Raw genomic sequence first — 14689 nt, 5'->3', positions numbered from 1 at the left:
ACATTGAGTTCATTTCTTAATCAAAAACACTTTGTCAAATGATATCCAAAAATCTGGATTTTCGTTTCTTTATGTTGAATTTAACTTTTCGTTCGTTTTTGACATTGCGCAGAATGTCAAGTTTTTGACCTAGTATACTTTTCTTTTACAATTCATGTTTTTTGGTACGATATATATATTAAAACAAAGTTTAATACAAATATATAACTAGAACACTTGGCAAGTTCAACTGTCTGTGTCGTGGAATATCTAAATAACGTAACTTCTCTATATTGTTTGCGACAACCCTCGTATATCACATCCGATATTTAGATAAACCGGGGTGATTAAGCATTTTTAAAACCAGAGACTGAAAAGACGTAAACTTACAAAAATAAAATCAATTATATATCCATCAATTGGTTAATATGTTTTATTCTTTCTAGTTAAGTTGTTTGCTTTTTGTATTTATATTTTTACATTAAATAATGCAAGTGTGTTTTTGTCAGTTTCAGTTTTATCTACTTGTATATTAAATATTGTTCTAAGGAATATTTGAGTTTTGTCATTTGGTAAGATGCTTTTAATGTATTCATAAAAAAAACTACCGATGTGTGTTTTTCAGAAACCCTTATCATACGGTTAGCTTTCTCTGTTTTAAACATTTAGATATCTTTTTTTTTTTGGGTTTTGTTTGTGAATTAACTACATTCCTAGTGTGGCAAAGAATGATGATAGCAGAAGCTTACCACGTAAGTTAGTAGGTTTTTTTTCTTGAAGCTTGTTTTCATTTGTTATGTTCTTAAATTGCATATAATTTCAAGGTTTTTTTAATGAACTTGAGAAATGGAAAAACTTGCTTTACATGTGTAGCATCCACAAATGATTTTATATCAGACATTTCCCGCAATTGTGATATATCATTTTAAGGTATATAATTAGTCATGATGAGTAAGTACAAGCTTATTTTTGTTCTTTGAAAACGCATTGTTTTGTATACAGCCACATACCGTGACGTTATGACATGACTTTGTTTATGGATGCCAACACATGTAATAATTATTTCGATGATAGACACCAAATCACAGTACATCAATGTTTAGTAAGGAATCACCACTGTTGAATGGTGACCGCGCCAGGATAAGTGGGCGACAGACCAAGATTGTACCGACCGTGTGTGCATAAACATCGGGTCAAGAGGTCATACGCAAAACAGTTACTATGATTATCGAACGAACTTAAAAAGACTGTTGCGTTATTTTTTAAAATTTAAAACTAATATGTTCATTATTTATTTGAGGATTTTTTTAATGTCAAATGCATTTCAGTTTTACTGCATTTTCAAAAAGCACACACTGATTTTATAAAAAATGATTTAAACACGTTAAAATGTCAGTACTTACTCATCGATAAATACAATTAAAGTTAACATAATGTATAAAATATAGATACATTATATATTTTTAAGACCGTACAAATCTGATGATTTTTAGGACTAATTTCATTCATTCTGTCTATACATTGTGCTTCATATGCAAACATTGCTTGAACTATGAAGGATAATATTGCATTGGTGTTACTATTGAAACAGGAAGTTTAAAGAGATTGATTTCATTATACTGACCAGTGCGCTGAGAGAGTAAAGTTTTCATTTGTTCAGTCTATATACACAGGGAATTTATTTTACTGATTTTACATAACTTATCAATAAAGGGAGAAATCAAGTCTTAAGGAAGTACGCCTTAATTGATAGTCAGGCCTCCTTATATAATAATATATATACATGTAATGTCCTTCCGGGTGCATCAACAAGTCCTTATATATTTTGACCCAATTTCTTAATAAATAATATGAAAACTTTTGAAGAATTTGAGTTTTGTCATATCTTGATTAAACCTGTCATAAGTGTATTTCAGAAGTCACATTCGGAGGAAATTCTTTTTCTATTCCATTCTCAGATTTTGCATATGTATTCCGGGATTCTCATAGAATGTAAATACATGTCATCCGAAACATGAAATTATTCGAAACATGTTCTTTTATTTCAGATAAATAGTTGTGCGAGTTATTTCAATGGTCAACGTTTCTTCGATTCTTTCGTTATAAACATGGCAGGTTGTCCAGAAAACCTTTTCTTAGCTTTTTTTCATTGTTCATTACATCCAGTACAAAGTAGAACAGAAACAAATTTCTTTTACATATGAATATCCAAGGCCATCCTAGTTATTGATCATCAGAACCTCTTCATGGCTGTCATCTCACTTTCCGTCGTTCTCCTCCATGTTGCCCTTTCCTTTAGCCTCTAGGGTCTAGTGCAGTACTGTTTTTTGTTGACTAAGGGGATCTATCTGAGCACGTATCGTATTTATATCCATCGGCGTCAGTTACACTCCTGGTCTTGCCCTGTTTGTCGTAGATGCCCTGCTTTGTGCAGCCCTCTGTTTCGATGATGCTTTACAGTTGAAACTTCCTTTTTGCGGTCATTTCATTCTGATGTCATATCAAAGTTTTCTTTTTTCTGTGCTTTTCTTTCAACGATAACAATGATAAAATGTTTTGTAGCTATTATATTACATGTACATTAGTTTCTTTTCAATGGTAATTTTACATTGTATATTTAGCACATCTGTCTCGTGGATGCGTCGTCTCTTTCATTGGTGCAGTTATGTTACTGGATTTCGACTATTATTCATTACAGGAAACGGGTTTGAGACTCGGTAACAAAATACTTGGTAAATGTAATTTAAGACCTTTTAAACGCTTTGTAATTTACGACCTTTTAAACGCTTTACTGCCGACACAATATTGTTCAGCCTTATATTACAACGTACAACCAGGAAGATATCTGACAAACGACGCACAATCTAGTTTTAGATCTACCAAAAGAAATTGCTGGATTGTGATCCATTATTAATTGAAACATGACATCTAGGGGTGATTATTCTAGTACATGGGTGTTCATAGCTGGCGTTATTTGTAAGTTTTTGATATTATTTTCACTTTGAACCGTTTAGGTCATGTGTTTAGTACAGAAGCGTATTAGTGCCACTTTGTATTTTTTTTTCTTTAAAATTCCAACTTTAAAGTTGAAATTTCCAACTTTAATCTTGGAATTTCCAACTTTATAGTTGGAAATTCCAAGATTTAAGTTGGAAATTCCAAGATTAAAGTTGGAAATTCCAAGATTCCAACTTTAAAGTTGGAAAAATCAACTTTAAAGTTGGAATCTTGGAATTTCCAATTTTAATCTTGGAATTTCCAACTTTAATCTTGGAATTTCCAACTTTAAAGTTGGAAAAATCAACTTTAAAGTTGATTTTTATTATATTTATATATATATATATATATAGATTGATATATTCCAAGATTAAATGTTCAGTGTGAATTAGGCTTTACTCATAAAAAGAATGGGGGAGCTGATTTGCTTTCAAGAAGAACTCAATATAATAATACAAAAATTCGAACTCACTGGAAATAATAGAACATGTCATAATTATAATTTCAATTTTATTTTTTGAATTCCATGAAAACAATAACTATGTCATAATCAATTTATATATATGTGTATAAAAGGTTGCTTAATTGTATCATATACATTAAAAAAAAATAAAAATCCTCAATAAATAAAAGAATTAAAAGGATTAAGCATAATGAAGCATAGTACTGAAAAACATTTAGAAAAGTAATTATATGTAAACAATAATCTATTCTGCAATTTTCAACAAAGAATTTTCAGTTAACACATACATATACGGTAGTATGTGCATGATAATCTTGAACAATTTATAAATATGTTGAATTGAATCCCTAAATTAAAGTTGGAAATTCCAAGATTAAAGTTGGAAATTCCAACTTTAAAGGTAGAAAAATCAACTTTAAAGTTGGAAAAATAAACTTTAAAGTTGGAAATTCCAACTTAAAAGTTGGAAATTCCAACTTAAAAGTTGGAAATTCCAAAATTAAAGTTGGAAATTCCAACTTTAAAGTTGGAAATTCCAATTTTAAAGTTGGAATTTTAAAAAATGAAAATATATATAGAGTGGCACTAATACGCTTCCGTAGTTTAGTGATCATTATTGAATCATAAAAATCCATAAGTTTTTTATCAAACGAGAGCAAGTGGTTTGACGACGGCATTTAGCGTGGTTCTTTTGGACAGGAGGAAGATCTGGAGAATTTTGGGGTGGGGAAATTTACTCTATGTCTGGTGAATTCGGGAGACTAACAATAAAATAAAAGTATACAGACCATTTGTAGATAAGGCGGTTTAAATGCAAATACATAACTTAGTAAAAATGATAAGAATTGAAAATTAAAGCTAAGTACTGGCTTTTACAGTTTCATATCGTTTTACATACAAACGAAATATCTTTGAAAAAGAATTTCATCAAGTCTCTCTGAGTAAATAGATAAAGGATTGAATTTAATTCACACTATTTTATATTTGTATATTTAAATTTGCATATAGCATTTCTAACAAGTAGTGATCTTTTGTGGTAGGACTTGAATCCCAACAAAAACCTTTTTTAATTTTCTTCTTTTGTAAACATCCCAGTGACTTTCACCATTTCACTCATACTTGATTTTTTTATTATTCAATTAATGTATTATGTTTTGAAATGAAATTGCATTTGTGAAACACATCATTTGACATATTTGGTCAATTTGTTGACCCATGAGCTTTCAACGTTCAAATAGATGTTCACAATAAAATTGCATACTTCTGTAGATCAGAAATCACCGTTTTATGATTGTTATAAAAAGAAGTCTAATTTAAATTTTCTACATATCAATCAATGGTTATCATATAGAAATCGAGTACAATTCTGATTTGAAATTTGTTTTTTTTTCTTTTTGGGGAGTTGATTTAAATCAACTCACCTATGCAGTTACTCTGGCAAACCGAAAGTGATACAGTGTTTGGACCTAAGCACAAATCATCACCGCTGACAAGACATAGATCTTGAAAATAATAGATAAAATCGGTGTACTGTATGCTGTACCATTGTTTTTCAAAAGAAACGTATTTATACATACCTTGAAAATAGTCAGATTTTATATAGTACGAACAATTTAATTGTTTTTTGTAGTTGCAGGCATTCCTACGCCATAGTTAAATATTGTCTCGTTCAACAGGAAGCTCGGATGTCTCCGTAAATCTCTGACAAGCAGAGAGTCTCTCTTGGTTGTCGGATGTTAACGGAGACAGCCGAGCGTCTGGTTGAACGAAATTAGAGTTCAATATTGCTTGGATCCAGACGTGTACAATTTTTAGAAACATTTCCATTACTGATAAATAGTATGATGGAATTAATTCTATCTTTAAATATTACACAACATGATTCATCCGGGGTTTTCTCGAAATTTTTGTCGGAAAAATTCGAGAATTCATAATATAAGAATGTGCAAAATTCAAATACAGATTAGAAACTACTTGCCAGGCAAAATAACATATCGTTAATTTTAAAATTGATAATAATCAATAAAATCAACCCCCGACAGTACTTCAGTACTTTGATTTAATTTTGTTTTGTTTTGGTCTAAGAGGTAAAGTGAAACTTTGACCTTGCTATTTTGTCTTTCTTAACTTCTGCTCATAGAAAACGATTTGTACTTGAAACCACCTAACTGCGCCTTTTCTGAAAAAATTCTAGTTCTTAAACTATGTCGAAAGTTGGTTTTGGTCAAAAAGTAGATATTTCACGCCTTTTTCTTGATGTACATTTACCTCCAATCTTTTTAAGTAATTGTAATTGTTTTAAGGTGGCTCTATACACCCACAGTTTATTCCAATTTTCAATAGAAGACCACAAAACATATACTTATCAAACATTAAAATGATGATAGGGATACTATAGGTATTTTTAAAGAATTTTTTAATGTTTTTTCGTGGTTTTGAAAAACATTTTTTAAAAAGACAGCTATTAACAAATTGAGAAAAATTTGTTTGTCATATGATGGATATTTCCTTCTGACACATAAAAAAAATATAACACTTCTGAACATTTCAAAAATGTTATTTATTGCAATTTTTTTTTAGTATTTCCCCAAAACATAATTTTTCATGTTTTCTTACTCTGTTGAAAAATCATCTGAAAAAGTTTCTTGATGTTATAAGAAAATGTATTTTAATAAATGTGACATAAAAAAATTGAATGAAAACCATTGCAAATAAACACAAAAAATATTTAAAATTTTATTTGGTATGAAAGTTCCACAGGTAAGGGTTATCGTTCCTCAGTCCCAAGGCCAAAACACCTTGGGGACTTTTCATTTCTGAGTTGAAGAAAATTTCCTAAATGTAATGTTGGAATGATAAATACATACATATTTCATTATAGACTTCTCCCTGTATAAGTGAATATATTCGCTTTAATGCAAAACTAAGTCAAATAAATAAAGGGGAACATTTACTAGACTAATAGGTTTTATGTATCCCAACCTGAGAGAAATTCAATGCAACCCTCTCATCCCCGTTAGGTGTCGATATTAATGTGCATTAAAGTATATTATAATTGAAATATTTTCACCGGTTTAGAATTTTCTTTCACGGTATTCACCCAAAATAAGTTTTAGAAATTTTTGGAAAGTTAACAAATTTATTGTTCTCAACGGTAATCGAACTCATGACCTACTGGTTTGTAGTGAACCCACTAACCCACTGCGCTAGGGTGTAACATATCGATGATGGTAAAGAAACTATTTAAAAAATTATACTTGATTTTATTGTTTATTTCGATAAATGATACCACACAACGTGAATGTGTCACATACCACATTACCTGTAAGTAATGAATTTTCTAATTATCAAATTAAATCTATTCATTTAAACAATTTTTCAAAAGAGCGGTTCCCATACAATTCGCCTCAGTTTAAATCAGCCAGTACCGGAATTGCATGCTTCCAGATTTACTTTATTGCGTACTGCGTCATGAAAAAGTGGTGTATAGAGCCACCTTAAATTCAAAAGTCCAAAGGAAAATACATAACAGGAGCAGAACAAACACTGATCTAAAAAAAAACTAGCGGTAGGATCAGTTGCCATGGAGGAGTGAACATCCTCTGCTTACCGGTCATACCCGCCGTGTGCTTCTTGTCTTAATTGGGAAAAAACGGAAAAGTCCGTTGACAATTAGGTTTTTAATTATGGTGTAACAATTTGTTTGAAAAAAAGTCAGTCAGCATGCGATCCACTGGAAGATAGTATTTGCTGACAAGGTCGTTGTATCGACCTTAGAACTTACAAAAAGATTACTTCACTCGAGACTTTTGATAGTCCTGTTTTATCAACTTGTTTGTTAGTAGCTTGCCTCGCCTTAGAAACTGTTAATAAGACAAGCATGCCCTTGCGTAACGAGTTTAATGATAGACAAAAACTCCATATGTGGATGATGAAGGTACATTGCTTCCTAAGTAATGAAAGTTCACATGGTGAAGTTAATTATATAAAAAATGAAGTCATCGTGGTTATCATAATATTTTTTGTTAGGTTACCATCAATGTCCATTTCCAATAAAATATATCCAAATATGAAACAGATGATGTTTTGTATTCTTTAGTACTACAATTTGGATTTGTCATACGTGAAGTTGGTGCTGTCCGGAAAAAAGACACGAAAAGAATAATCATCAGGCACGTCGTCAATCTACGTGAGTCTGCTTTAAAATTGGTGTTATCTTTGCTTTGTTTCGTTGTCTTATTCTAAACCATTAACATACATTAAGTTAAACTTATTAATAATCAATTTTCACTTTGTAAGTTGTACGTACTTAACAAAATAGTAAAATTGGCTGCCCCAGGTTAAGAGGTGCTTGTTACAGTAGTAAACAGTAGAATACTCGTTTCAAATTCGATCAATTCAAAAACTTTATATTTACTTTCCGATTCACTGTTGTTATGATGATTCGAATGAGCACGTACCAATATATATATATATATATATATATATATATATATATATATATATATATATATATATATATATATATATATTGCTTGTCAAGAAATTTATTTTTGGATGAGTCTGCCTCCCCCCCCCCCACTTTCAAAACGATGCTGCGTACCTGAAAACTGCATTGTATTTCTCTGGAAATATATTTCCTAATGCTGGACGTCAAGCAGGCAAATTAAGTACATGGCTAGAGAAAGAAGGCAGTCTCAAACAGTTAATAAGATTACCCTTGTTTTTATGGTTTGAATTTAAGGGTGTGGTGATTATTAAGTGTTAGGTGTAAAAAAAAAAATGTACACATATTTCCTTTACTCTTAAATCCGTGTGAAAAATATCTGAGTAGAGTTCAGAACATCTTTTTACCGGCATTGGCGTATCAGCAAGCGCAATTTTCCAAATTTTCCATAACACTTTTTATTCTTTAAGTGTTAAGTAACTTGACATTGCAAACACTTTAACCAATATATTTTAATTTAGGCATTATCTGGTAATGAATAAAAGAGTCACTCGGGGCTATCCTAACAATCATTTACCAAAATGCTCCACATTTTTATTTGCCGGGGGGGGGGGGGATGCTCGTCAAACTCTCTTACAGTCTGCGACCTTACCATGTTTAAAGATATGAATTCTTCTCTTTCAAAAAGAGTGCTTGAACTGGTTTGCTTCTACATTTTTTTCTCTGTTTTTAAACTTTTGTATGTAAGAAAACAATTGCGGAGAAGCCAGTACTTTTCACCATTTATCTCGCCCTCATGTTGCTCATGCTTGTCTTTGTATTGCCAGGGTCGTATTTACATTTAACTCGTTCAGGTGACCGTTAAGGCCTATAAGGTTTAACGTTCAAATAATGGAAGTACCCATGACTTTCCTGCATTCAACCAATTATCCAATGTATACATGTATGTCTCAGTACGTAAAAAACACCCTTTACTTTGATTTATACCTGAAAACTTTTATGTTTCAAGATTTTAAATCTGAAGAAGGTGTAACGTACTTTAGACAATTAAATCTTATTTTTCAGTGAAATGAATTGTTTTTGTTTCCTTTTTTAGTTATCTCCGGAGTTGTTTATTGCCTGTTTGGTGTCGTACTCGCCTTTAGCTATGGTGGTGTCGCAGACAAGTTTATTGGCACAACGTTTGTCTATCATAACGAGTTGATTGTATACGTGTCCATTCTCTTCCAGTCCACTTTTGCATCCGTTACCTCTTCAATAGTGGCTGGTGCTATTGCAGAGCGTTGCAAGTTAATCGCATATTTCATAAACACTGTGTTTATATCAGGTATAAAACTATTAAGTTTCTTTTCTTTTATCTTTGAACGTAATTTTTTATAACAACTTGTGAATGTTTTGTGTAATTTTTTTTTACAGATACTGCTGTTTTTTATGTATACAATGATAAAGCTACGGCAGACGACGTTTTATATTAACAAAGCCAGAACGACTTAAATTAGAAAATTGTACAAACATATATAATTATTTACAGGTTTTATCCACCCGGTGGCAAGGCATTGGACTATAAATGGTAGGGGATGGTTGAACATCGGACGCATCGTTTATCAGGTAATAAAACAATAAAAACTGTGCCGGACAAAAAAAACCTCTTACATTGCTGCCTCAGAACGGAAAACCGATTTTGCACCTTGGATAATGCGAGAAAAAAATACTATCATCCACAAACAGTTCGCCAGGTTGTTTGACATTGCATGGTAAAATTTCATACTGATTTTATCAACATCATGATCATCATCACCATCATCACAGTTTGGTTTCATTGCATGAAATAATAGTATTTCTTATACCGTGTGAATATTTTCTAGGTTTCGTCTTTCTCGTTTTTATACTCGAAACGCCTTTATTGTAGTCCGAATTGGAAGGTTAAACAAAGTTTACCATCAAGACAATTTGTACCACGGACAGTACAAGTTTTCTTTAGTATTATAAGATACCTATTTACCGACTTTTCGGACGATAGCAAGTTTTTTGTCCCCCTCAACAGCAACTTTTTTCTTCTGTTTCGTCTCGTAAAATAAGTGCTTTCTCGGGGGTCAATTAACTTGCTATCGGCCTCATAGCCAATAAATAGGTATATGATGATCATATCAAATAAATACCGAAGCAATCGACAATAACCATAACATTATGAATAAATTCGTTCGTTTACAAAAATAGACTCATCTCTGTTTTACGGAAAATGGTATGCCCCATGGTCACATCGCTAACATATCCTAATTCGAATTTATTGTAAACAGTAAATAAAAATACCACACAAGTATATGCTCACACACAAGTAACTGATTACAGCTTCTGTCATGTCATAAAACATGATAATGTGTCCTTTGTTTACTTCTACAGGATAATGCTGGTAGCGGTACGATTCACGTTGTGGCAGGAATCGCAGCGCTTGTTGGAGCCGCGATGCTTGGTCCTAGAACTGGTCGATTTGATTCCAGCCTTAAAAAAGACTTCACAGAAAGATGCTACTCAGCACGAGTAAGGCCTCGTTGTACTTTTGATCTATAATAAAACCAATATATCAGAATTTATAAATGCATGATGTTTAAACCAACGAAATTTGTCTAATTTTCACTACTAATCATTGTTATTTTAAGAAGAAAAAATAATCATTGTTCAAAATCAACTTTATATAGTTCACCCTCACCAAATAACCCAAATATTTTGTCTATCTGTTTAAAAAAACTGAAGGTTGTCGAGCTCATGTATTGATGTTTCTAGCAATGTTTTCTTGACCCGTAGGGTCCATCACTAGGGAATGGGGAAACAATTTAACAAAACAAATAATTTGTAGAAAATGAAGGCCATGTTTTGTGAAAATAAAGGCAACGATGTAAGAAAAGAATTTAAGTGTTGACATAGAGTACAACGAAAATAGTATATAACTTGAAGTTTTACAACAGCAAAAAGTAACATTAATATTTGATTCATAAACCGTATCTCACAGGGTTTGCAGTTGAAATTCAAAAGTAAAGAAATTTAAATTAGATAAAACATTTCTAAAGAGTATACATTCAACAATACTTCTAAGTGTTCACCATAATATATATAGAATAATTTTGAAATGACAAAATAAAATGATGTTAAATTTTCAACATTTCAGAACTGATATGTCTTCTCTTCAATAGCACAGATAAAAAACAACAGCGATCGAAATCATTTACCCGTGACAAAACGTTAAAACATGACATTGATATTGTTCTGTGCATGCTTAATATGATATACAGTGGAGCCTCACTTATCCGGACACTTTTGTCCCCAGGCCAAATCGTCCGGATAGGTGAAGCGTCCGGATATTTGAATTGTGATATTTACCTTTAATATTTATGGAAATATAACTCATAAATAAATTATACAATTAAATATTCTATTTTGATAGCCATAAGCACTACCAAAAAAGTTGAGTTTTTTTTTAAATTAACAAAACAAAATATTGTTAAAAACATTATTTAAGGTATGTTTTTTCCACAGGAAAGCAAGCACTACATTCTACAAGGCAACACATGTACATGTACATAACAATCACTGTATTAAACCGATAATGATTAAAAATCTGTATATATTCCCTTATTTATAATTGTCCAAGCTATTTTTCATTGACAGAACTTACCCAAGCTAATTTTACGTATCCATCTTTCTATAGAGTTAATTGCACCCAAGCGATATTTACAAGTAGCGTGAATACTCACCCACGCCATGTTTGGCATAAATTATTATTACACTGTTAATTGAACACATGCTATAAAATTAATGTTGATACCCTGAACATCCCAAGCGGTCTTAATAACTATCGTAAACGGAACTCAAATTATCAAATATTTCATTTCAATTACGTTTTAAAATGAATAGGCGTACGAACGATCTAATCACACTACGATTAATAGAATTTTAATTCAATCAATAGATGACTTTTTAAAACACAAATTAAACAATTTTCATGACATTTTAATCAAACAATAACAGTTCATATGTTAAATGGCGACAATAGGCGTATTAAACATGTCGCATCCATGGTTATCGTAATATCCTCGGGCGAGTACATAGCGTGACACAGGTGACTCCGATTACCGGACGAAGGCATTGTTTAAAACCAACAACCAGTGTCAGATGTTTTTACACCAATTTGCACTTGCGCATAAAAAACTTTTGTGCCCCCGAACACTAAAATGTGACCGTCCGGTTAAATAAGGTAAAATTTAAAGGAAAACTGTATTATGTGGTAAAATTTGACCGTCCGGACCCGGAACGCGGAATTCCGGATAAACGAGACAAATTATTGTGTAAAAATTCCGTTCCCAATAAAAATCGACCGGAAAGTGAAGCGTCCGGATATCTGGCGTCCGGATATCTGAGGCTCCACTGTAATATATTTAATATTTTGTGATTGATTAAAGTCTTTGGTTATTGTTTTAAAAGAAAACCAATTAACATGACCAAAGTGATCACTGCAAACACAGCCAGAGCCGTTGGAAAATTGGTGTCAGCATTATTTCCACAACAGATCGTATTCACTTTAAATTTGCTGTTTGATTTGACCTCGACATGTGCTTTTTTATATATAAAATACATTATACTGGGTGAACACTTAAAAGTTTTGTTGAGTGTATGGTGTGTGGACATTATGGAGGCAAGAATGGTAACGCAATTTCTAACAAAATTATGCATTGAAATTAAAGAAAAATAATGTGGTCTGTAGATCTCTTGTTTTAGTTTTTTTTACAGTTAAATATTTACCTTAATTTCTTTTACAAATAACCTTATGTAATAATGTCTCATTTCAATAAACAGGTAGCTGCAGTAGGAGGATTTATTCTGCTGATTGGGTTCTTAGCCTTCATCTGGGGATGTCGGGAACTCTTTGTCTTTGAATCTTCATATGATCCAATAGCTCTTTCCAAGGTCAATCCTTCCGCATCCTGCTTTATTGCTGCTATCACTTCACTCTTTATCAATAGGTATTTTGGGAAAAAATGGAGTCTTTTTGTTGCCATCAATGGAGGTTTGGCTGGAATGGTAAGTTGTCCGATTGCAAGACATACATGTGCATGTACATTTACCAGTCATTGTAAAAAAAAATGATGTTTTACATAAGAGACATATAATGAAGTTTTTTGGCAATAGTAACAATTATTCTTTTAAAGCTTGTGTTGAATCAAATTTAGATTATGGTACTGATTATTAAATTATTCGTTATTTCACGGGACAATATATTGAAAATTTTTGAAAGTTAATAATTAAAATAGCAAAAAATGTCGCATTACGGATGATAAATTTCAACTCCAGATAAAAGAAAAGCCTACCTTATCACAAATATTACAAAACTTTTACATTCTTGGGACCAACAGGAACAAGGAACAACAGACATTTTCCAAAATATTTCGTTAGTTAAAAGACCAAATATACTAAAACTTATTAAAATTGATTTTAAACAAAATATTGATGTTTGAAACTCAAAAAGCTTTTTGAAACACATTTATTTTACAAATTAATATCTGAGTGCTCTTGCAGTATCAAACTAACATCTGTGTTGTCTAATATTCTTAAAAGGATATACGCATCAAGAGAAAGAAACATGTGACAAGTTATAACGTACTCCCTTCTGGCAAATTCAAATGTCGTTCTTCGTACACAATAGTTTTAATCTTTTATCTTCTGTCAGTTAGATATACAAGGCATAACTAAGAATTGCATTCTAAAACGAACATACATTATTTTTTTTACATTCAGTGATGGTTTTGATTTTTTCTAACTAAATACCATTTTTATTCAGTTGCACTTGCTTAAGATTCTTAAAAGATTTTTAATTCATTAGATTATTTAAATTGATATAAACATATTGTATAGGTTGCCATTTCCGCCGGAAGTGATCATTTTGAACCGTATGCCGCAGCCGTAGTTGGACTTATTGCCGCCATTGTATACAGAACCTTCTCTGTCCTCTTGGTTAGACTCCGTATAGATGATCCTCTGGATGTTGTGGCAGGTATCTGATAAGCGATTTAAATTGGTACAAAATAGTTAAATTTTGTTCAACGTTTGTTTGAAAATATACATAATATTTGTTTTTTAGTCCACTTTGTCGGAGGAAGCTGGGGTTTGATTGCTGTAGCAATCTTTCACAAGACCAAAGGGATACTTTATGCATGGCAGACCGAATCTGCAGCATCTGTAAGTAATTTTGTTTGGTATGATTGCTTAACACATCTCAATATTCACATCATGCTAAATCTGAGACCACGTACAATCATATATATAGTGATTAGACGTTTGACATTTTATTAAAAGCATACATTAAATGCAAATAATGAGCGAGGATTAAAATCACTATCCTTCATAGTAATCCTAACTTCTCTTTTGAAATTAGACCCAAAATAATTCTGATACATGCTTCCATGATTTAGATACTTGGCTATCAGTTGTTAGGATTGGTTGCAATAACTGTGTGGACGGCTGTGCTTTCTGGACTCATGTTTGGGATCCTTAGATGGTTTGGTATACTGAGAGTATGCGACGAAGTTCAGGAAAAAGGTGGAGTAGCAGCATACAAACACTTTTAAATTAGACCCACAATTCCTTTACAATAAACAATATTTGCATTACTGTTTATCAAATAAATATTCCTTATAATTTTTGTTTTATTTATCACGTACAACTTTATAAAACACAAATATCAACTTATACATCGGCAATCATGTTAATAGCGCTATAGAAAAAAAGACACACGTTTTGCTTACATGAAAAGT

At 31.8% G+C, this 14689-nt stretch overlaps 1 protein-coding gene across 1 annotated transcript in view; it reads left to right on the top strand.

The window, feature by feature from the left end:
• The first annotated feature begins 1940 nt into the window (after positions 1-1940).
• LOC128174806 (uncharacterized) overlaps positions 1941-14689 on the top strand; it is a 29168-nt gene continuing 16419 nt past the window's right edge. Inside the window, exons 1-8 of the mRNA XM_052840262.1 lie at positions 1941-2711; positions 7539-7628; positions 8983-9213; positions 9418-9494; positions 10287-10424; positions 12735-12959; positions 13791-13929; positions 14017-14118. Of these exons, the coding sequence (XP_052696222.1) occupies positions 2645-2711; positions 7539-7628; positions 8983-9213; positions 9418-9494; positions 10287-10424; positions 12735-12959; positions 13791-13929; positions 14017-14118 (1069 nt within the window). The 5' untranslated portion in view covers positions 1941-2644. The remainder of the gene's footprint in view (positions 2712-7538; positions 7629-8982; positions 9214-9417; positions 9495-10286; positions 10425-12734; positions 12960-13790; positions 13930-14016; positions 14119-14689) is intronic.

Source organism: Crassostrea angulata, chromosome 1 (assembly GCF_025612915.1).
Source record: "Crassostrea angulata isolate pt1a10 chromosome 1, ASM2561291v2, whole genome shotgun sequence".
NCBI classification, from domain to species: Eukaryota; Metazoa; Mollusca; class Bivalvia; order Ostreida; family Ostreidae; genus Magallana; species Magallana angulata.
This window is presented reverse-complemented; position numbering and strand designations above follow the sequence as displayed.